The sequence below is a fragment of the Bubalus kerabau genome, chromosome 14 (assembly GCF_029407905.1).
Source record: "Bubalus kerabau isolate K-KA32 ecotype Philippines breed swamp buffalo chromosome 14, PCC_UOA_SB_1v2, whole genome shotgun sequence".
Lineage (NCBI taxonomy): Eukaryota > Metazoa > Chordata > Mammalia > Artiodactyla > Bovidae > Bubalus > Bubalus kerabau.
In genome coordinates, this window is record NC_073637.1 from 12,009,603 (window position 1) to 12,034,012 (window position 24,410).

The following is a 24,410-nucleotide window of genomic DNA, read 5'->3' on the forward strand; positions in this document are numbered from 1 at the left end:
TCCTCTTAATGTGACTGAGTTCCTCAGCGCCCTTGTGGTTCAGGCTGCTCAAAGCAGAATGTTTTTGACTCTTTCTAGTGTCCTTGGCAAACTCTAGTAACTTTTGATCTTTGATCTTTAAAAAAAAAAAAATAGTCCATAACTACCCCTCTCCCTTCCAAACTAGGAGTGATATGTATGCTCTTATCAAGGCTTTAAAATTGTAAATTTAAAGCAACATCGTTACATCTTAAACCTTGTTTCAGATTCCTGACAAAATGGGAAGCAACCTAAATTATTGTTGCAAGGAACAATTCTGGGGTTTCCCTGGTGGTCCAGGGGTTAAGACTTCACCCTCCAATGTGGGGGGCATGGATTCGACCCCTGGTGAGGGGAACTAAGATCCCATATACCTCAGGGCCAAAAAACCAGGACGTAAACAACAAAAGCAGTATGGTAAATTGTCCACATCAAAAATAATATCTTAAAAAAGAAACTATTCCAACACTATGGAAAGCTTATCAATAGATTTTAAAGAATGAGATAGCCATTTCTGTACCAAACATGAAATTTCAAGACAAGTTTTTGCGTGAAAAAACACATCTTAAATCTATAAACATGGTATGATCAGTTTCCTCGCCACGGATCACAGCTTTGTCATGGCAAAGGACCTTGCGTAACTCAATGAAGCTATGAGCCATGCCATACAGGACCACCCAAGGTGGATAAGTCATAGTTAAGAGTTCTGACAAAACATGGTCCACTGGAGGAGGGAATGGCAAACCACTCCAGTATTCTTGCTGTGAGAACCCATGAACAGTGATGCAAAGAACCTCATGAACATGATGTGAAGAGCTGACTCATTGGAAAAGACCCTGATGTTGGGAAAGATTGAAGGTAGGAGGAGAAGGAGGTGGCAGAGGATGAGATGGTTAGACAGCATCACTAACTCAATGCACACAAATCTGAGAAAAGTCCAGGAGATAGAGGACAGGGAGTCCTGGCATGCTACACTCCATGGGTCTAAAAGAGTTGGACATGACTTAACAACTGAACAACAAAATCGATCAATTTGTAGCTAAAGAACATGAAAAATAGTGCATACATAGAAATATAGAAATGTATGTATGAATGCACAGCAGTCTCTCAAGAGGGGAAAGGGGACCAGGTTTCTAGCGTGTGGTGTGTCTGAGGGGGAGAGACTACTCAAAGAGACTTATCTACAGCTTTATTTTTACTAGGGCAATATATTCATGTGTTAATTTGTATAGTTGCAGTTAGATAAAGTACCATAAAAATTGCCATGATTTTCTAATACAACTTTTTAAAGTGCATTCATGGCACTAATGTTCTTGTTCTGAGAGTCTTTTTCCTTTTCATGTTTTTTTTTTTTTTTTCTGATTACTAAAGCCCTACTTGTCCATTATGTAAATTCAAACATCAAAGATAGAGACAACACATGGAACCCCTCGAGGTCCAGTGGTTAGGACTCCCTGCTTCCAAGGCAGGGGGCATAGGTTTGATCCCTGGTTAGGGAACTGAGATCCTATATGCTGTGCAATGTGGCCAAAAAAATTTTTAATTTTTTAAAAAAGAAACCATATAGAAGGTATGCATCCTTATAATCTTACCCCTCCCCAGTGATATAACCGTCTTTGATAATTTGGTACCTGTGTCTCCTCGATGTTATATACATATATAGTTTCATAAATTCTCTGGATTTTTCCCCCAAGATTTTTATCATATCAAAGCCATCAAGATGAGAAGAAAAGTATTATATTAGGACTAACTGAATAAAATTTACAAGACTCTCACCCTACTTTATTTTTTGTTTTTCTACATCTTTTTTTCAAAGCAACCTGGCTTTTTTAATGTGAATTTTTCAAAGCAGTTTCTGGTAAATAAAAAAGAAGTTGCTTGGATATTACTGTCAGATCATCTGACAGCTCACAGGAATTGATCAGAAGAATGTGTCTGCAAAATTGACAGAACTTGACAGATGAGAAGACAGGCCCTTTCATATTTGTGTTTATATTTATATGCTGTTGTTCAGTTGCTAAGTTGTGTCTGATTTTATGCAACCGCATGGACTGCCGCACTCCAGGCCTTCCTGCCCCTCACTATCTCCTTGTTTATTTATATATATATATATATACACAAATTATTATTATATTTATGTGAAAAGGTTAGTCACTCAGTTGTGTCTGACTCTGTGACCTCAGGGACTGTAGTCCTCCAGCTCCTCTGTCCATGGGGTTTTCCAGGCAATATTGGAGTGGGTTGCCATTTCCTTCTCCAGGGGATCTTCCCTACCCAGGGATTGAACCCGGATCTCCTGCATTGTAGGCAGATTCTTTACTGTCTGAGCCACATATATAGCCACATATATATACACAAATGGTATTTATTGGGGGACCACAATTTTTCAAGAAGCTGTCAGCTTCACCTTTTGTTTAGAAGGAAAATGGACCCTTCAAACATCGTCACCACATTGTTCTCTGTCTGATCCAAAAGGTAATAAACTGTTTTACGTGTCTCCTTCCAAAACACATTTTGTCAGGAAATCTATCATTCTAGACTCTGCCACAATTTCTGTATTTTTCTAAAGAGAGCATGGAGCCCCAAAGTCAAACAGAGATGCTGTGAATTCCACTCTGCCTCTGACTTGCTGGATGACCTTCATTTCCGTAAGCCACCTGTGAAGTGACACGTGGCTCGGAATGTGGTCTTAAAGACTAAACAAAGTCAATGTGATGCCTTCAGCACATAGCCTGGCACGTAGTATGTGCTTAATAAATAGAACTCCCTTTCCCTAAGTTTTTCCAAAATGCTTTCACCTCTGTCTTCATGGAAAAATCACTGATTTGGGGCTGTTGAATATCATTTATAGTCCATATCATTATTTTTAGCCAGCTGCCCTGTGGCACAGGAAGTTTTCCATCTGTTGTATGCTGAAATTTTCATATCTAAAAACACACTCTGCTGTGTTCAAGGCTGTTGTGATACTCAGAGGAGAAAAGATAAGGTGTGGTGTCGAATGTGGAGAAGACCATCTTCAGATGCTAGCTATCATTGTCATTGCTAGTCGACGGCCATGCTTGCTTTGTTATTTGTTGAGGACAAACGGATCATTTTGACTGGAGTCATATATGGCCAATTGAAACCTGCATATCAGTGGCTTCAATGACTTATCGAAGGTCAGACAGCTGGTAAATTTGACTAGAATGGAGGTCTGATTCTTAGACCAAAGTTTTCTCTGCTCCACACTTCCCCTCCCTCCTCCCGTGGTCAACAGGGAGGCGGATGTCTGCACTGCACCAGGTCACAATGGCCTCAGTCACTGCAAGCTCCGCCCAAAGACCATTCGCACATGAAGGGTGCCCGACTGATGTCACCAGTCACAGCCTCCCAGCCTCAGTGTTCTCACTCAAAATAAGAGCAAGGGATTTGCTCCTTAGCAAACAAATTTTAACTTGTGGCCACTACGAGAGATATATATGTACATGAAAACTCACATTTCTGTAGTGTGCATATCTATATGTATACCACACACACACACACATATATATAGCAATATATACAGTATATATATGTACAGCAATTGCATGTATATCTACATATGTGAGTTTTTATCGTTAATTTCATTTAGTGCCAAAAGATTTTCTTTATTCCAAGCATGTGTCTTTTTACTTTTTCAGTATTAAAAATGCCTTTTCCTTTTTTTTCTTAAAAAAGTTGAATGTAGTTTTTATTTTAAAACAGTTTTATCTTTATAGAAAAAAATTGTGAAATAGTACAGAGTTCCAATATGTCCTACATGCAAGTTTCCCCTATTATGAAAATCTTACACTAGTATGATACACTCGTTGAGATTAATGAACAAATTTGATAGATTATTATTAATGACAGTCCATTCTTCATTCATATTGCCTCAGTTTTTAACCAGGATACTATATTAATTCTCATGTCTCCTTTAGACTCCTTGAGGATATGACAGCTTCTCATTCCTTCTTTTTGATGACCTTCACAATTTTATTTATTTATTTTTATTTATTTATTTATTTATTGAAGGATAATTGCCTTGTTTTCTATCAAACCTCAATGTGAATCAGCCATAGATAAACATATATCCCCTCCCTTTTGAACCTCCCTCCATCTCCCTCCCCATCCCACCCCTCTAGGTTGGTACAGAGCCCCTGTTTGAGTTTCCTGAGTCATACAGCAAATTCTTGTTGGCTATCTATTTTATATATGGTAAAGTAAGTTTCCATGTTACTCTTTTCTTACATCTCACCCTCTCCTCCCCTCTTCCCATGTCCATAAGTCTATTCTCTCTGTCTGTTTCTCCATTGCTGCCCTGTAAATAAATTCTTCAGTACCACTTTTCTATATTCCATATTTGTGCATTAGAATACGATATTTATCTTTCTCTTTCTGACTCACTTCATAGCAAGATCCTCTACGACCCACCTCCTACAGTAATGGAAATGAAAACAAAAGTAAACAAGTGGGACCTGATTAAACTTAAAAGCTTTTGCGCAGCAAAGGAAACTATAAGCAAGGTGAAAAGAACCCTCAGAATGAGAAAATAATAGCAAATGAAACAACTGACAAGGGATTAATTTCCAAAATATACAAGCAGCTCATACAACTCAATGCTAGAAAAACAAACAGCCCAATCACAAAGTGGGGGAAAGACCTAAACAAACATTTCTCCAAAAAAGACATACAGATGGCTAACAAACACATGAAAAGATGCTAAGCATCACTCATTATTAGAGAAATGCAAATCAAAACCACAATGAGATATCACCTGACACCACTCAGAATGGCCATCATCAAAAAGTCTACAAACAATAAATGCTGGAGAGGGTGTGGAGAAAAGGGAACACTCTTGCAGTGTTGGTGGGAATGTAAATTGATACAGTCACTATGGAAGACAGTATGGAGACTCCTTAAAAGACTAGGGATAAAACCACCATATGACCCAGCAATCCCACTCCTAAGCATATACCCTGAGGAAACCAGAGTTGAAAAAGATACACGTATCCCATTGTTCAATGCAGCACTATTTACAATAGCTGGACATGGAAGCCACCTAGATGTCCACTGACAGATGAATGGATAAAGGAGTTGTGGTACATATACACAATGGAGTATTACTCAGCCATAAAGATGAATGCATTTGAGTTAGTTCTGATGAGGTGGATGAACCTAGAACCTATTATACAGAGTGAAGTGAGCTAAAAATGCCTTTTATTTTATAAAGTGATGGGAATAGTGGGATAGTTGGGTTGTTATTTTTGTATGTTGATGGACATTTTTCATACTTCCTTGGCAAAACACAAAATTGAACCTTGGTGCAGTCCCTTGGGCCCTCTGGTTGTTTATATATATATATAATATATATATATTATATATATATATAATATATATATATTATGTAACTGTCCCATGGACTCCACAAATCTAGAAACTGCCAGAACCAGTGACCAGTATCTAGTTCTATTCTGGCCATTACAGTCTAGAGTGTGTTAGAAGAAACAAGTGAAGGTCTTGAGCTTCCCTTTGTGCTGTCTTGCAAATTTAGTGGCACTGAAACTGCCAATAGATAGAAGCTACATGCTCCTAAAAATAACTATGGGATGCTATGCCTGCTATCAGCATTCTGAAGATCACATCTGTGCCTGTTTGGGAAGGTTGGCAAGACCCTGGAGATCTGATGCAGAGAGGGAAACGCCAGAGCCAGTTCTGATTCTCTTTTCCCTGTCTGGTATTTGTATTTTTATTGGGTGAGTGATTTCACTCGTTACTCAAACATGATGTCCCAACCCCTCTTCAGCTTAGGAAGCCAGCATGGTGCTTTGTAGCCTGCAGTACCAGGGCATCGGTGTGCTTCTGGCATCTCAGCAGGCCCCTCTGTGTCTGCAGTTCCCCTCCTCCTGCCCTTGGACTCTGGTTTCCCAAGGAGAGCTGCTCACCCACAAAGCCACAGACTCATAGGCTCCTAGGGCTTCAAATCTAGAGAACACCTCACAGGTCACTGAGTCCCAGACATCTAGCCCAGGGAGATCTAGAGGGACTCTGCCGTGGTGGCAGATAGAATGTGAAAGAACTAGGACAGGAGTCCTAGCCCCCAGCACAGAGACGGGCAGTGAATTCCCTGGTGGCTCAGTGGTAAAGAATCTGTCTGCCAAAGCAGGAAACTTGGGTTTGATCCCTGGGTCGGGAAGATCCCCCGGAGGAGGGCATGGCAACCCACTCCAGTATTCTTGCCTGGAGAATCCCATGGACAGAGGAGCAGCACAGAGACGGGCAGTGTTTTTAGTGCTGTATCTGCTCGATCTTATACTAAGCCTTCATGCACATCATCTTCCTTCATCTTTACAGTCACACAGTGAGGTCCTATTTTTTTTTTCTAAAGACCCAATTTTATTTTATTTGTTTTTAAACTTGTTGACCACATGGCCTGTGGAATCTTAGTTCCCCAACCAGGGATTGAACCCACGCCCCTTGCACTGGAAGTGCAGAGTCTCAACCACGCAATGACCGGGGACATCCCTGAGGTCCTAGTCTTCCTTATCGTCTTTTTATAGATGAGGCAACAGAGGCTCAGAGGTTACGTAATTTACCTAGAGATACACAGCAAAGGTGAGGTGGGGAGGGGGGTGTCTAGGATTTGATCTCTAGCAGTGGAGCTCCTCTGCCAGCATTCTTTGCCCCAGTGCTATATTGTCCCAGGTTCTCTTTCCTGTAAAATCTGCAAGATCCAGCCTATTCTGATTCAGTATGAAAGGATGCACCATTTCCTAGATGCTTGTTGCTCTTTGAAACTTTGTAAGAATCGTATCTTCAAGAATGTGAATCCACCAAACAGCTGTGTCCTGCTTCTCACTGGTGAAGTGATGAGGATAAAAATTGTACCTACCTCAAGGTTCTTGTGAGATTCATTCCGTTTAGTATATGATGCATATTGTTGTTGTTCTTTAGTTTGCTAAGTCATGTCTGACTCTTTGCGACCCCATGGACTATAGCCCACCAGGCTCCTCTGTCCATGGGATTCTCCAGGCAAGAATACTGGAGTGGGTTGCCATGCCCTCCTCTGGGGGATCTTCCTGACCCAGTGATCAAACCCAAGTTTCCTGCTTTGGCAGACAGATTCTTTACCACTGAGCCACCAGGGAAATTCCTGGTGCACACTAGGGGCTATTATTAATCACCTTTGTGTCAGGGACAATGGTTACTTTGTGATAGATGGTGCTCAACTGATGATTTTATCAATGAACAAGCATATGAATTAATAAATGAATGGAAGTATGTATTAGACATAGTCAGCCCCTCTTATTAAGGTGCCAGTACCCTAGCTGGGAAAGAACTTTATATAGAGTTGAAATAGCTGGTATCTCCTAAGTAATTTATATATTTAAGTGCTTGTTTTGAGCTAACAAAAAAAAGAAAAAAAAACTACCAAATCATGTGGGAGCAGGACTCGTAGGGGAACACTGAATACCCATGTTGAATGCCCACTCTGCCAGGTCGTTCCACACAGTAGGTATTAAGATTAGAGCCAGGATATGACTGTGTATCTGTCAGGCTCAAAATCCACCATTTTTCCATGACTCCATTCTGCCCCTGATTCCTTCAAACATCCCCTACAAAAGTAGGACCCCTCATCTCAAGGTGCAGACCTTTTGACCCAGCTCCCCTCTTTCCCAAGCCTTTCGGAAGCACTTACCTGTCTGCTGACTCAACCCTTTCCCACATTATGCCTTTCAGGAGCATCACTGCCTTCGTATTAAAATCCTGGGGGACTGCTACTACTGCGTTTCAGGACTTCCTGAGCCCCGCCAGGACCACGCCCACTGCTGTGTTGAAATGGGCCTCAGCATGATCAAAACTATCAGGTAACTTGAGATCTTCTCCCTAATCCCAGGCCTTTGGTGAGCTTGATGGAAAAGACCAAAAGCACCCTATCTATCCTTTGCGCTCAGTCATGTGTATGTTGCAAGGTGGAGCTCTTTGACTTATTTCAAGAAGATTTATGCCTGTTAGTTCTCCCATAAAACCAATAAACCTGCTAGTTTCATTGTGTTCTAGTTATACTTCCCTTTCATTATTTGTTCAACAAATTGGTATAACTAATGTTCTTCTGGGGATACAGCAAGGAACATGATGAATGTAATGCTTACCTTCAGGGAGAGATAATGCATAGACAATTTCAACACAGTACAATATGCTCTGAGATGAATCAAACCAGGGTGGTTGGGGACGATAGAAAACCAACAGTTTGTGCAATCTGGGGTGCTGGAGAAGACTTTACAGTGTACAGATGTCTAAGCTGTTTCCTGAAAAGTAAGACATTAGATCCTGGAGGTGGAATGGAGAGCTTGGAGGATAGATGGCCATGTGCAGAGTTTGGGATGTGCTGCCATGGCAGTTGGTGAGGTCTCGACTGGAATGTGGTGACAGGCAGGCTGCACCCTGGGATCAGCCAGAACCTGCAGAGCCTTCTCAATCATGTTAAGGGGCCGCAGTAGCTCAGCTGGTAAAGAATCTGCCTGCAATGCAGGAGAACCCGGTTCCTTTCCTGGGTTGGGAAGATCCACTGGAGAAGGCATAAGTTACCACTCCAGTATTGTTGGGCTTCTCTGGTGGTTCAGCTGGTGAGGAACTCGCCTGCAATGCTGAAGACCTAGGTTCGATCCCTGGGTTGGGAAGGTCCCTTGTAGAAGGGACCGGCTACCCACACCAGTATTGTGGCCTGGAGAATTAACAAAGAATCGGACACGACTGAGTAACTTTCACTTTCATTTTATCCTAAGGTCAACAGGAAGGGCAGCCAGGGGTGTCTTCATGGGTGTGTGACAAGTGCTCTTGGCTTTGGTCAGTATGTCTGACAAATAGAGGTTTAATCAAAGGGGGATGAGTTATTGAGGGCAAGGACTTTAGAACTAGACTGTCTGTGGCTGTGTGATAAAAGCTCAGTGTTGTCAAAGCTCCCTTCAAGGTTCCAAAATGTTTGCAGATCCTCCAAGCATCACATCCTCCCACAACCACAGCAAAGGCAGTAAAGAGAGGACCCATGGGCAGAAATCTCCATGGCTTGTGCCTCGTCTATTAAGAGAAGAAGAGAGTTGTTGAAAACAGACTGGAAGGCTCTCCTTGTGAACTCACACCTTGGTCATATCATCTACCTGGTATGCATGTGATGCTTGGGAGTGTTAGTCTAGATTAAAGTCAGCAAAGACAGCAATCTGCACCCCCATGCACACCCTCCACTGTAGGCTCAGCTTGCCTGCTGGTTCCCAAGACCAGGTGCAGGCAGGAGGAGCCTCAGGAGTTGGAGGCTCCCTCTCTATTAAAATAGGACCTGGCCGTGACCAACACCTTGTGCTTGACCTTTCTACTTGCTGACAGATCCCTGACTTTATTCAGGTTTCAGGCAGAGACTATTGACATTGGGAAAGGCTGGGAAGTCCCATAATTAAGAAGAGGGCATAGAAGCACTTTTCCTAAATACGATCCTGTCCCACTGAAGCAACCCTGGTCATTTCAAGACTGAGACCGACATCACACTCTGGGTGGGCAAGTGTGCCCCCTGGGCAGGCCTTCAGGGTCCCACCTCTGGAACCAACCTGTGACCAGGGCCTGGTCAAAGCAGTGAGGTGCTTTGCCATGAGGTGTACGGTGAGAGGGCTTCCCTGGGCTCAGTAGTAAGGAATCCGCCAGCCAATGTAGGAGATGTGGGTTTGATCCTGGGTGGAGAAGATCTAGAGGAGGAAATGGCAGCCCATGCCAGTATTCTTACCTGCATAATCCCATGGATAGAGGAGCCTGGTGGTCTACAATCCAAAGGGTCACAAAGAGTTGAACACAACTGAAGCAATTTAGCACACATGCATATATAATGAAAAACCCCACCCTCACGAACCCTAAGACCAGGTAGGCTGATGGAGAGAGACTGGAGATGTTTCTTCCAAAAGGGATAGAGAAAGGAGTCCACCACTTCCCACCAGGGTTTCCTTTGATCAGCCTTTCATAGATAGGAAAGGCTACAGATGCTTCTCAGCTATTAATCCAGATGCTTGAGAGTCTTGCCCTGAAAACTAGGTTGAATTGTAATAATGTGTTGACTGGTTTCAAGGGAGGCAGTGGGCCTGAAACCCAGAAGACCCAGTGTCTCATACCAGCTCTGCAGCTTATAAGGTCTGTGAACTCTACTCTGTCTGTCAGTCGGTAGGTCAGTCAACAAATAATTTGTTCAGTTCTACCATGTGTCAGATACTGTGCTAAGTCCCTGGAAATACAGTATTGAACGGGTCTCTCCGGGGTCCTTCTCTTGTCTATGGCTGCCCAGTAGCGATGTTCCTTGGATTGGTTGTCTATGAAATGAGGAAGTTGGACTAGACCAGCTCTGAGGCCTCTGCAAGTTTATGAATTATCAACCATGACTTATCAAAATCAAGTTTAAGTAGCAAACCTTCCACTGAGTTTCTGTCTTTCTCTCTTTCTTTAAATTTGTGTTAAGATTAAATTGATCAATAAAATTAAGAGCCACTGAGTCTGTGTTGAGGCTCGTGGGCTCTTCACTGCTGCGCATGGGCTTTCTCTGGTTTTTGTGCGCTGGCTTCTCATTGTGGCGGCTTCTCTTACTGAGGAGGCTGGGCTGCAGGGCACGCAAGCTACAGTAGTTGTGGTATGTGCTCCACAGCATGTGGGACCTTGGTTCCCAAACCAAGGCTCTAACCCATGTACCCTGCACTGGCAGGCAGACTCTCAACTACTGGAGCGCCAGGGAAGACCTACCTAAACATTTTTAAATGGTGATCACAATGAAGTTAATGAACACATCCATCACTTCACATAGTAGTCTTTTTTTATGAGAATGCTTAAGACCTACTCTCAGCAAATTTCAAATATACAATAAGTATCGTTAACTATAGTCGTCACATTTACATTAGAACCTCAGAACCTAGTCATCTTATAATGAGTATTTTTACAACATTTACCCTGTTCTCTACCTCATCCCTAACTCCGGACAACCACCTTTCTACTCTGTGTCTATTGGTATGGCTTTTTAAAAAAAACAACAACAAAAAAAAAAAACAGTCCACATATAAATGGACTTGTCTTTCTCTTTCTGGCTTATTTCACTGAGTATAATACCCTCCACATTCATCCATGTTATTGCAAATGGCAAGATTTTCTTCATTTTTAAACCTGAATAATATTCCAGTGTTTCTGTGTGTCTGTGTAGAGAGAGAGAGAAAGGGAGAAAGAAAGGAGGGATGAAAGGAAAGAAAGGAGGGGGAAGGAAAAACAGAAAGAAAGAATATTCTCTTTATCCATTCATTCACAGGCTTTTTTTGGAGTTTCTAACTTGAACTTCAGCAGAAGATATGCTGCAGAAATGACATTGCAGAAGAAATGAACACTGATTTTCAAAATGCTTTAAGATTCTCAGAACATTACCATTTATCTTTCTGGAGAGGATCTTATCCCTCCTGACCATTTTAACCAATTTAAAGTGTCCTTTCTGAAGCTTTGGAGTGGGACACTGAGATTTGGAGGGGTTGAAGCGATTCAAGGACTTTCTCTTGTTAGTTTATTAAGTACAGCTTTTACTTCCTTTAGAACAAGACAATTCAGGAAGATGTTTTTTAACTGCATGAGTCAGAGTCTATTAATACTCAAACAACTCCTTGATTATAATGTAGGTGACTTGAGGTCCAGCATGAATTCTTCCGGTTACCAACAAAGCATGGTGCAGAGAAATATACACAAGCTCTAGAATTAGGCAAACCTGAGTTACAATTGGCTCAGACTTGTAGAGTTTCCACCCCTGTCAAGTATTGCACTCTGAGGAATGACCATCAGACAATATTTGCACCTCCATGCGTGGAGAAGAAAATTCCAGTTCTATACTGCTGCTGCTGCTAAGTCGCTTCAGTCGTGTCCGACTCTGTGTGACCCCATACATGGCAGCCCACCAGGCTCCCCCATCCCTGGGATTCTCCAGGCAAGAACACTGGAGTGGGTTGCCATTTCCTTCTCCGATGCATGAAAGTGAAAAGTGAAAGTGAAGTCGCTCAGTTCTATAGCTTTACCAAAAAGTCAAAAATCTTAACCAACCACCACTTAGACATAATGCAACTTTGTATTCAGCCCCAAAGGCACTTGTTCCAACTGGAAAACTCCAAAGAAGCCATCAAGTCTGGAACCATACTTAACAGTATTTGCATATGTTATAATGTCGATAAGCCATTTATTGACTGGTGTCCCCAGGCTTGATGGCCACCCTGTATATTTGTCATCAGAGATGGATCCCTATTGAGGTACTACCCCCGCCTTGTCAGGGTTTCTCTTTGTCCCCCTTTTTGGCATTCCCTCAAGAAGTCGGAATCCCAACACCAGTCCCCAGAGTACAGACTGACAATGAGGGGCTGGTGCTCTGATGGTGAGATGGCATCCGGACCCCAGCAGCTTCAGTCATGTCCATGTTTGGGTGAGATTTATAACTCCTGCACAAATGGCAAACCAACACTCAAAATGGCCCTGAACCTTTATTCACTGATCAATCCAAATATGTTATAGGGATTCTCCTTCCATCACACACTAGTGGGAACAGAGAGCTGGAATCTGGAAAGCTGGGATGAGCTGCTACTCAGAACACCAGAAGGCTTCCCAAGGAAACAGTCAAGACTGTCAGAAGTAAAAGCATAAGGGAATGGTTTCCCCATCTACATATCTCCACAGTGGTCTTTTTCACTGAGATCCAAAGGTTTTTTTCCTAAAAATAAAGTCATGGGTCTTCCCTGGTGGCCCAGTGATAAAGAATCCACCTTGCAATTCGTGGGACGTGGGTTTGATCCCTGGTCCGGGAGGATACCACATGTCTTGGGGCAACTAAGCCTGGGTAGCACCACTAAGACCCAGTGCAGCCAAGTAAACTTTAAGTACCTTTAAGAAAACACAAGGCTATGAAGAAGGTTACCCTGGTAGTTAAGAATGGCAGAAACCACATGTGTGCATATGTGTGTGCATGTGTATATATGCTTATGTATGCAACCCACTCCAGTACTCTTGACTGGAAAATTCCATGGATGGAGGAGCCTGGTAGACTACAGTCCATGGGTTGCAAAGAGTTGGACATGACTGAGCAACTTCACTTTCTTTCATATGTATTGTATATATGTACATGTGTGCTGCATATGTATATGTGGTGTGTATATGTGTGTATGTATGTGTATACGTATGGTGTGTATGTGTCTTTGTGAGATATGTGAATATGCATGAGTGTGTGTGCACTTCTATGTCTATGCATATGTGTTCATGGGTATGTTTGTGCATATGTATGTGTATGTGTGTGTGTGTGTGTGTGTGTGAAGGATTTGAAGCAGGCTTCACAGTCACTATAATTCTAAATTCAGTCTGTGGAGTTAGTACACAGATAGTTGGTGACCTTTTGAGATACACCAGGTTTTATCCCTCAGGAGATGGGAAGTCTCTGACACTTGAAGAGGGGAAGTGTCATGTTCCGATCGGCGCTTGAGGAGGGTAACCATGGAGATGGGTAACTCTCTCCAGTTGACTCTGGATGAGAGAAAACAGAGTCCAAGGGGAAGGAAACTGGTTGGGAGATATTTTTATAACAGTACAGGAAAGAGGAGTAAAGACCTTAAATAGAGCAGTAGTGAAATAGGGAAGGGTTATAATCCTCCAAAGCTAAGACCCCAAGAGTCCCTCAAGACACCATATGTGACCTAGAAGTTTAAATCAAATTTTTATCATTACAGTAAACTTCCCTTGTCAATTGATAATACTCTAAGCATTTGGACAGGGTTCTAGGCTTCCCTGGTGGCTCAGACGGTAAAGAATCTGCCAGCAATGCGGGAGACCTGAGTTCGATCCCTGGGTTGGGAAGATCCCCTGGAGAAGGGCGTGACAACCCACTCCAGTATTCTTGCCTGGAGAATCCCCATGGGCAGAGGAGCCTGGCGGGCTACAGTCCAAGGGCTCACAAAGAGTCGGGCACATTTACGTGACTACGCACGCACACACCACCTTTTAGAGTTTGTTGCTGGATGGCTCACAGCAATGGCTCCCTGGAAGAGGGACGGTGGCACCATGAGATGACTTGTAGGGAACACACTTGATCCTGAACTGCAGGCAGAAGACATAATGTGGTTCCTGCTTCTTCACTTCTCAGAGCCTACATGACCTCTTCTGTGAAATGGCAATGATAAGAGCCCTAACTCAGAGTGTTCTTTTGAAAATTTAAATACATAGCATGCATGTGTCACCAGAAAATGTTTTTTTTTTTTAATAGAATCTTACAATCAGGGCTGAGTTTGGACACTGGGAAATTGGACTCAGTTAAGTTACAGAAATCTATTCATTTTTTAGGGGTTCCAGTCTAATAAAATAATAATAAAAATAACAATAAGGTTTAATGAACACCTACTCTATGCCATGAACTAAGTGTTTTACATGTCTTCACTCATTTAGTCCATATAGCAATTCTAGGAGTTAGGCAGGGCTGAGAGCAAAATATTGAACAACTAGTGATACTGTGATCTCCGAAAAAGATTTAGCTTCGGGACCAAGGATCAGGCTTGATCACTCAAGAGCTTTTGTGTTGCAGAGTTTTATTAACGTATAAAAAGGGACAGAGAAACCTTCTGACACAGACATCAGAAGAGGGAATGGAGAGTGCCCCCCTCACTAGTCTAAACAAGAGAATTATATACTTTTTTAGTTAGTTATTACAATAAATCAAAAGAATGTTTCAAGGTTGTGAAAGTTTAACCAGACCCACTCCCACAATTTACATTTTAAGATAGCAGGATTCAGTTCAGTTCAGTCGCTCAGTCATGTCCAACTCTGCAACCCCATGAATCGCAGCACACCAGGCCTCTCTGTCCATCACCAACTCCTGGAGTTCACCCAAACTCATGTGCATCAAGTTGGTGATGCCATCCAGCCATCTCATCCTCTGTCGTCCCCTTCTCCTCCTGCCCCCAATCCCTCCCAGCATCAGGGTCTTTTCCAATGAGTCAACTCGTCACATGAGGTGGCCAAAGTATTGGAATTTCAGCCTCAGCATCAGTCCTTCCAATGAACACCCAGGACTGATCTCCTTTAGGAGGACTGCTTGGATCTCCTTGCAGTCCAAGGGACTCTCAAGAGTCTTCTCCAACACCACAGTTCAAAAGCATCAATTCTTCGGCACTTAGCTTTCTTCACAATCCAACTCTCACATCCATACATGACCACTGGAAAAACCATAGCCTTGACTAGACGGACCTTTGTTGGCAAACTAATATCTCTGCTTTTTAATATGCTATCTAGGTTGGTCATAACTTTCCTTCGAAGGAGTAAGCCTCTTTTAGAACTTATCAATAGAAACATTTTACCAGACCCACTCCCATAATATACAGTCTAAGATATCAGGATTAGTCAGAAGGTATTCAGGAAGGAGAAACTGTCCTCAAGGAGGATACAGTGTTGTTACCTAATCCTTGAAAGTGAAGTGAAGTTGCTCAGTCGTGTCTGACTCTTTGCGACCCCATGGACTGTAGCCTACCAGGTTCCACCGTCCATGGGATTTTCCAGGCAAGATGACTGGAGTGGGCTGTCATTTCCTTCTCCAGGAGATCTTCCCAACCCAGGGATTGAACCTGGGTCTCCCGCATTGTAGGCAGTCGCTTTACCATCTGAGCCACCAGGGAAGTCCCCATGTAATCCTTAGTAAGGAGTTTAAACTGAGTTGTTTGTTGTGTAATCATCAGCTCCAGGCTTAAAGAAAAAAAAGTTTTAGGTGACTAGTAGTAGTAGTTTAGTCGCTAAGTCTTGTCCAACTCTCGAAACCCCATGGACTATAACCTGCCAGGCTCCTCTGTCCATGGGATTCTCCAGGCATGAATACTGGAGTAGGTTGCCATTTCCTTCTCCAGGGGATCTCCCCAACCCAGGAATTGAACCTGGGTCTCCTGCATTGCAGGCAGATTCTTTACCGACTGAGCTCTAAGGGAAGCCCTAGGTGACTACGGAATGTAGGGGGGAAAGGCCGTTTGTCCTTTCCACCTCCTTGAGAATTCCAGACCCCTATCTCCTCTTTGAGAGTCCCAGACCCCGCCCCCTCCCCCCCTCTCCGCCCCACTCTCCCCCTTGGAGACCCGGACTTCCTATCAACCTACCTAGGAATTGACTCTCTCACTAGTATGGCTACAACATGGACTAATCAGAATTGGCCAGGAAGTCCATCGGAGTGGTTGTTAACCATAAACAACCAGTACAACTGTGTGGGTGCATCCTGACTCACCTCTGGAATTAGGCTCCTACTTCACCCATGAGGAAACTGGAGCTTATAGAGTTCGTGTAATTGCCCACAACCACAGAGCTGGTCAGTAGCTGAACAAGAGCACCAATCTAGAACCATCTGCCCTCAAAACCATTGGTCTTAACCATGACAACATAATTAATCTCATCTCTAGATTTCTGGAGTTCTTTCTGATGACTGCAATCTGCTACTGATACCCAAAGGGTCAAAGGATAACCTAGGAAGTCTCACATACATCCTTAATAAATTATCAGAACTGACACTAAGAGGGAAGAGAAGATTGTAAACCTTCATCAAACCTCTTAGTAAATGTATTCCATTAGAAAAAATAGTTGATTTTAGAAACATGATATTAGCTGGGTGAATGGCAAAAAAAAAAAAAAATGGTGATTGAATGTAGCTTTATTTCTAATGAAGCATTTAATAGCATCTCATGGATGTCTTTTCATAAAATTAAATTAATTAAAATAGGCTTAGATAATAGTTCCATTAAGTAGATTGAAAAGTGGCTCCAGGTGGCACTTCTTCACACACTCTGGCTCTATTTCCAGGAAGGCTTGATAGCTTATAAGACACTAGAGCTGAAGGTGGGCTCTGTAATATGCAATATCCTGCAAAGGCTCCCTTGATGAAACTTAATGAAAACTGCAGAGCCTGATCTTTTCAGTGCAGTTGCTAAAAAGACATGGAATGACACCAGAATGTCAAGCAAAAACTGGCTTGTACCCAGCGGTTAATTGGAGCAAAGGTCTTAATCCTTGTTGTGGGGTTGTCCTGCCAAGCAGCATGGCAGGATGAGGAATGAAAATCAGGATTTAATTTTCTTCCCTTAAGAGGCAGGAGTGCCCAAGCCCACTGCATGCCTCTGGGCATCTCTTCCTTCTCCTTTCTCTCTCTTGAACTTCTTTTTTGCTCTTTCTATCTCTCCCTTTCTCCCTTGTGTCTCTCTCTATATATATATGTATCTTTCTTTCCTCTCCAAACCCCTTTCTTAACCTTAATCTGAAAAGTCATTGACTACAGCATCCACAAAGCTGTAGTTCTCTTTAAAATGCAAGAGTTGTCTGTAATGCATGAGCAAGGGTTCTTTTCGCAAAATTATTTACAGTGGTGAAGATCAAATCTATCTAGTAGCAACAGTTCATTAAGTTAATATTGATTGACTGCTTACCACGTGCCAGACGCTATACTAAATAACCTTCCTGACTCACCTCACCTAATAGTGACCACAGCCCTATGAGGTGAGGAAGCTACTGTCTGTTTCCCCAGTTGTCAGAGGAGGAAAATAAAACTGATTGGATAGATAACTTCCTGTCAATGACGCACAGCCTATTAGTGGCAGGGCAAAGACCCTGAGGCATATTCATCTGAATCCCTAAATGTCCAAAGGCAGGGAAATGGTTAGATAAATTTTTGCATATTACAAAACAGGAAAATGAGGAGCCATTAGTTTCCATGGTTTGCGCTAGTATTCAATGGCATAGAAAAGTGCTTGTGAGTTTAAAGAAATATGCATTGTAGAGTACACACACACACACACACACACACACACACACATGCACACACACACTCATCATTTAGGGCAACCTTAGTTTTTAATATCTATTTTTACAGAGAGAGAAAGACATAGAGCTCAGTGTGGGAAATGAGTGGCTGGATCCTTTCTCTTGCTTTTCTCTCATGGGGTTCACACTGTTTTTGACCAGGAATCCTGCTCTAGATTCTCCTCTTACCATCCCACTCCCAAAAGCAGGAGGGTGATGCTGAAGGGAGTACAAGCAGCGGCCAGGTGTCCATGGCTCTCTCAGCCTGCAGTTTGGCATTCTGAGGGCCAATCAGGACCTATCACTTCCTAACCTTGAGCGAGAAACTTAACCTCTCTCCATGCCAGGCTTCTTAGCTGCAAAATGGGGGAAAAACATCCTAATTCAAGTTCTATAAAGACAGGAACAGATTTTCTGGTTTGACTGTTTGGTTTCCTGCTTATATCTGCTGAGGTTTTCAAGAAATGCTTGTTAGATGAATGAATGAGATAAATGGATAGGATATGTAGTATCGGGTGGTTGTGAGAATGAAAGGAGACCATGAAGTCAACACAGAGCATGAGGTCAACACAGAAGAGATACTGAATATGTTTTAACTCTCTTGGAGCCTCAGTTTCCTCATCTGTAAAATGGAAGTTTGTAATCCTGATAGGTATCTACCTATCAGAACTGTTGTGGGCATCATATGAAGTATTTTATGAGACTGCAACTTCCATGCTAGGATAAGACACGGTAGTTTTTCAACTTTTTGGAAGCAGATGAGCTGCAAGTTTTGTAAGGCAAGCTGACTCCAGCGTCCAGTAAAGGCTGTGGAATAGATCATGGTTGAAGGCAAAGTCAGGCTCCATGACCAGCGTGCTGACAGCCCCCACCCTGACAGTGTGTGACTCCTGTGCTACCTTTGTGAACTCAGAAATCTATAGAAGGGAGCTTGTCATAGGTCTGCTGACTTTGGAAATTAATCAGCAGAGACTGTGTCATCCCTCTATTGGGCAGAGCCAGATTAAACCTCAATGGCTCATGTACTGCTGAGGATGGCTTCTTTCTCACAGTAAACCATTCCAGGTAGTTAGAGGTGGACCCCTGGATTTAAACTTGCACCCCCGGGGTGAAATCCCAGCTATTCCACTGCTGTATGTGTGACCAAAAGAAAGGAACTTCTTGGGACTCAGTTTCCTCAGTTGTAAAATGGTGCTGGTAATGGTACACAGAGTTATTGTAAAGATAAAACTTGACACTTGAGCAGAACACCCTGCCCAGTGACTGTAACTGACTTCCATAGCTAACTCCCATGCTCTCCTTTTTTTCCCAGCATTTCAGTTGAAAGAACATTTCTAAGGTTCTTCATCTTTCACCATATACCAAGCACTCTTCTTTAACCGTTCAGTTACAGGAAATAACATCATCACTTTTTGCAGGTTAACTGTTGCACTATGGGTACCCCCTGCTTGATCTAGAGCTACAAAAAAATTTGTGATAACTATTAAGTGGAGTCTTTATTTCAAAGAAATCTTAGATAGAAGCCCTCCATGAAAACACATGAGAGCAAAGCTGCTTGAATTAAAGGGGGAAGATGTGGAGATTCTCCCCACTCTCCAGCTGGCAGGGCTAAAGGCACCTGCATGGTTCCCCTGGGACTCTAAGAAGCAGCCAAAGGCTATAGAAAAAGAAAGGTTTTGTCCATGAATTCAGTAAGTGCATCTGAGCCCTATGTGCTAGTGGTTAAGAATCTGCCTGCCGATGTAGGAGACATGAGACACGGTTTCAGTCCCTTGGTCAGGAAGATCCCTGCAGGAGGAAACAGCAACCCACTCCAGTATTCTTGTCTGGAGAAGCCCGTGGACAGAGGAGCCTGGCGGGCTACAGTCCATGGGGTCTCAAAGAGTCAGACACGACAGAGCGTCTGAGCACACAGCACACCTGTGTGCTAAGTGCTGGGCATGTGGATATGAAAGATGGTACCCCTGCCCTCCAGAAGCTCAGAGTTTATGGAGAAGAAAGGGAAAGTTACAGATGTTTATAAGGTCAGCGATCTATTTTTTCTTTATTTGCGGTGATGAAGCACAGCAAAGCATCAGTGTGGCTTTACTTTGGAAAAATTAAACAGGACTTGTAACTCAGAGCAGAATTCCATCCATTTTTCATTTCAAGGATACACAGAGCACCCCTTTAAGAACTGGGCTTGAAACACATGGTATGTGTTTGTAGTTCTAGGCAACTGCTGGGTAGCCTTTCCAAAGAGGATCACTGTCTGTAAATTATTCATTACTTTGCCATAATTTCATTCTTATCTTTTATTAAGTCAAATCCCAGACACAACAAAAAGAAAGAAAACACAGTGTAGCAGCCATGTTTGTCTTCTTATGATTTTTGTTTTGTAGAAGAAAATAAAAAATCTAAATGTCTTTTCATTAAGATGTTCCAGTGCATTCCCTGGATAATGTTAATTGCCCAATGGCATTAGCACAGAGTGCTGTTTAATAGACCCTCACAATTAGTTGGCAAAGTGCTTTAACATCCATTATCTCCTCTGGGGCTCACAGAGGCTCTGTAAGTGAAACAATCAGCTAGAGTTTTATTTCACGACCGTTGAAACTCGGTTGGATCTAGCTATTTGCCCAGACTCACATAACACATACAGTATCTACGTTGTGAAGTGCATGAGGCTTAAAAAACAACAGCCCCAGTTTAGTCTTAGAATCCTGCTTTTCAGCTGTGTGGCCACAAGAACATCCTTCCACTTTCCTGTAGTTCCTCATGGGCTTCCCAGGTGGCTCAGTGGTAAAGAATCCACCTATCAATGCAGGGGACACGGGTTCAATCCCTGGCTCGGGAAGATTCCCTGGAGAAGGAAATGGCAACCCACTCCAGTATTCTTACCTGAGAAATCCCATGGACAGAGGAGCCTGGTGGGCTACAGTTTATGGGGTCACAAAGAATCAGACACAATTCAGTGACTTAACAACAACAACAGTTCCTTCAAATGTGATAAGCGTCCAAGTCATCTGTAGTATGTTCCAGACACTCTTCTCAGCTCTCTATGTATGTTTATTCAATTAATTCTGACAATGCTACTATCATTCCCATTTTAGGTAGACGTTAAGTAACTTGCCTAAGATAGTGCAGCTAGTAAGGGGCAGAGCAAGACGTAAACTCAGGTAGTCTGACACCAGAGTCTGTATTACTCCCTCCACTATAGTGATGCTCATATCATGAGAAGGATGTAGATTGGAGGTGATGACTGTGCCCTTCAGGATAGTCCCAAGTAGGCTGACATGACAGACATCCCCCCAAAGCTCAATGGCTTAAGTCAACAAAGATTCACTTTTCATTCACATTTTCTGTCCATTGTGAACTGGCTGAGGAAATGACGAGGAACCCTGTCATTCAAGAACCCTAGTTAAGAAGGCTTCATCACCAACTGTCCTTGATTGATGGCAGGAACAGAGAGAAAATGTGGTTGATCAGTCTTTTAAAGCTTCTGCCCCCAAAATATGTGTTTTCTTGGCCTCGTGGCAAGGCATGTGGGATCGCGATTCTTCAACCAGGGATCCAACCCATGCTCCCTGCACTGCAGCTCTGAGTCTTAACCACTGGACCACCAGAGAAGTCCCTCTGCTCACATTTTATTGGCTAAAAATAACATGGAATATGCAGGAAAACACAATCCTAATATGTGTTTGAATATTGTGGTGTAAGACATGGTAGACCACACCAACGACCTCCCCCACTGACACATCTCACAGAAACTCATTGAGAAAGCATCAGAAACTGAAACGCTCTTCCTAAGTGCTAGATGCTACTTGTCCTCTTGCTTTATTGAGTTTTTCAAATGGCCTCAAATGTTTTCATTATCAGTGGATGAAGGCTGTGTGTATATATGTATACACATGCAGTTTTTAACTTAAATGTTAAAGTTAAAACAATGGCCCAGAAACTAGAGTCCTCACCAGGAATAAAATGTGTCTCATCCTTTAGCTACAAGCATTCTTTCTAATGTCTGTGGCTGCCTTCTTAACATCTAGTTTATATCTGTATTCTCAACCCACTTCCACTTTACTTTCTTGTTTAAATAAGCGTATTATCTTATAACTTGTTGAAGTGAAGTGAAGTGAAAGTCACTCAGTCGTGTCCGACTCTTTGCAGCCCCCTGGACTGTAGCCTGCCAGGCTCCTCTGTCCATGGACTTCTCCAGGCCAGAATACTAGAGTGGGTAGCTATTCCATTCTCCAAGGGATCTTCTCAACCCAAGGACTGAACCCAAGTCTCCCACATTGCAAGCGGATTCTTTACTGTCTTAGCCAAACTTGTTAAGAGCAGAGAATACAGCTTGTATTTGGAATCATTCATTTATTCTTTAAAAAAAAAACAAAAAACAACAACTATATGTGAGGCATGATGCTCCAGGCTGTGAGAGATACAAGAATTATTCAGACAGGAATACTGCCTTCAAGAAGTTTATATGTAGAAATGTGAAATATGGGGACTGCCCTGATGGTCCAATGGTTAAGACTCATTGCTTCCACTGCAGGGGGCATGGGTTTGATCCCTCGTCAGGAAATTTAAAAAAAGAGAAAGAAATGTGAGAACATGAATAGTGAGTATGGATACCCATCCATTTTTCCATCCAGTAAACGTCCATTAAGTGTGGGCCACGTTCCAAACCCAGTGCCATGTTAAGAAGGGTGGGTGGCACTGAACCAGGCAAAGTCTATACCACCAATGTTTAGAACCCAGCAGAGGGAAGCGATGATTCCAATACAGCATCCCAGTTATTGTTCACATGGGATGCAGTGCAAGCACTGGGGAAAGCACCTGATCCAGACGTCACCTGAAGGGCGGGAATGGACATTCCAGACGGGGCAGGAGGGCCCAGGACTCAGGCAGTGACTGTGCAGTCTGGATGGCTGGAGTCCGATGTGTGCTCTAGAAATGAGGCTGATCATTGAGATGCAGGAAGCTCATGAAGGGTTTTATGTGACAGGCCAGGAATTTTCCATTTTATCTCAGGCCAGTGATTTCTGAATATTTTGATTCCCCATCTGTATCAAAAGTGATCATAATAATTTAGAAATTGTATTATTGTTCATTCTATCATTATATTCATACATTTAAAAGCACATACTATAAAACACACATGAGAGATGGGTTGTAAATGATACTGGTGAAATAAATAATACTTTCAAATATTTAAAATTCACTGATAGTGCAAAAATCTTTCAGCTCTCATCATTTTTTGGTGAGAGCAGTGGGTTTGAACGTAACCAATTTTTTTTCATCTTAATAGTTTATGATACAGAAATGCAAAGGTCAGGTTCCAAATTCAGTTTATTTCTGTGTTTGGCTCTGATGGCCATCAGAGAAAAATATACATCTTATAAAAACAGGCAGATCCTGGAGGTGTATTTGCACCCTTGGTTGTATTTTCTACGTCATTTGTGACAAAGCCTTATACAAGGCTTGCCATACATTTTCCTTTTTAAAAAATATTTACTTATTTGGCTGCTCTGGGTCTTAGTTGAGCATGCAGGTCTTAGCTGTGGCATGTAGGATATAGTTTCCTGACCAGGGACCAAACCCAGTTCCCCTGCATTGGGAGCATGGAGTTTTAGCCACTAGACCACCAGGGAAGTCCCCAACCTTACTTTTTTTCCTCTGATGTTTGTGAGTTATTCATACAAACTCATTATAAGGCAGTAGGTTTTTTATATTTTTTAACAAATGGGTTCAAAGTTTACCATAATTCTGTACTTGGAAAATTTTAAAATAGATTACCATAGGGGAGCAAAATTTGCCACCCCAAAATGTGTCTCTTTGGCATGAAGATTATTTTAGGCTGTTATTTTTGTTGTTTTTGTTTTGGGGTTTTTTTTCTTACTGTGCTAGGTCTTCATTGCTAAGCACAGATTTTCTCTGGTTGTGGTGAGCAGGGTCTAAACTTCACTGTGGTGCACAGGCTTGTCATTACCATGACTTCTCTTGTTGCAAAGCACAGACTCTGGAGTGCAAGCTCAGTAGCTGTAGTACACGGGCTTGGTTGCTCTGTGGCACATGGAATCTTCCCGAACCAGGGATCAAACCCATGTCCCCTACGTTGGCTGGGGGATTCATATCCACTGTACCACCAGGGAAGCCCTGGCAGGTGGTTTTTAAGAAAAAGGCTCAGGAAGAGCTTTTACCTCCTCCTTTTGACTGCCTAAAAGCATTTAAATTGGCCCCATTCCAGGAAGAGATCTGGCCTCAGAGATACTACAAGGAATAGGAGCTAAACGTGTTAAACTGGGGAAAACTTAGCAAGTCCTGTTTGATCAAGCTTCTCTCTGTATCCCGTTGTCTTTGCAAAGCCTGGCAAATGTTTGCCAAACACTTCTTTCCCATCTTCCTGTAAATTGCTCTCCTCCCCTTTGACCTCCCAAACTCCTCCCCCCTTCTCCTGTTGCAGAAACCAGTACTAGAGAAACCAAGCACCACACTTGGACAGTCGGAGAACTCCGGGTTATTACGCCAGCAGGCCCAGAGGAGTCAACACTCCAAACTCTGAGCCC

The 24,410-nt window shown here is 42.7% G+C and overlaps 1 protein-coding gene across 1 annotated transcript in view; it reads left to right on the forward strand.

Annotated features, from left to right (window-relative positions):
- Nucleotides 1-24,410, forward strand: part of ADCY8 (adenylate cyclase 8) — a 229,587-nt gene that overhangs the window by 92,165 nt on the left and 113,012 nt on the right. The window contains exon 5 of the mRNA XM_055545749.1: nt 7,756-7,883. Coding sequence (XP_055401724.1) covers nt 7,756-7,883 — 128 coding nt within the window. The remainder of the gene's footprint in view (nt 1-7,755; nt 7,884-24,410) is intronic.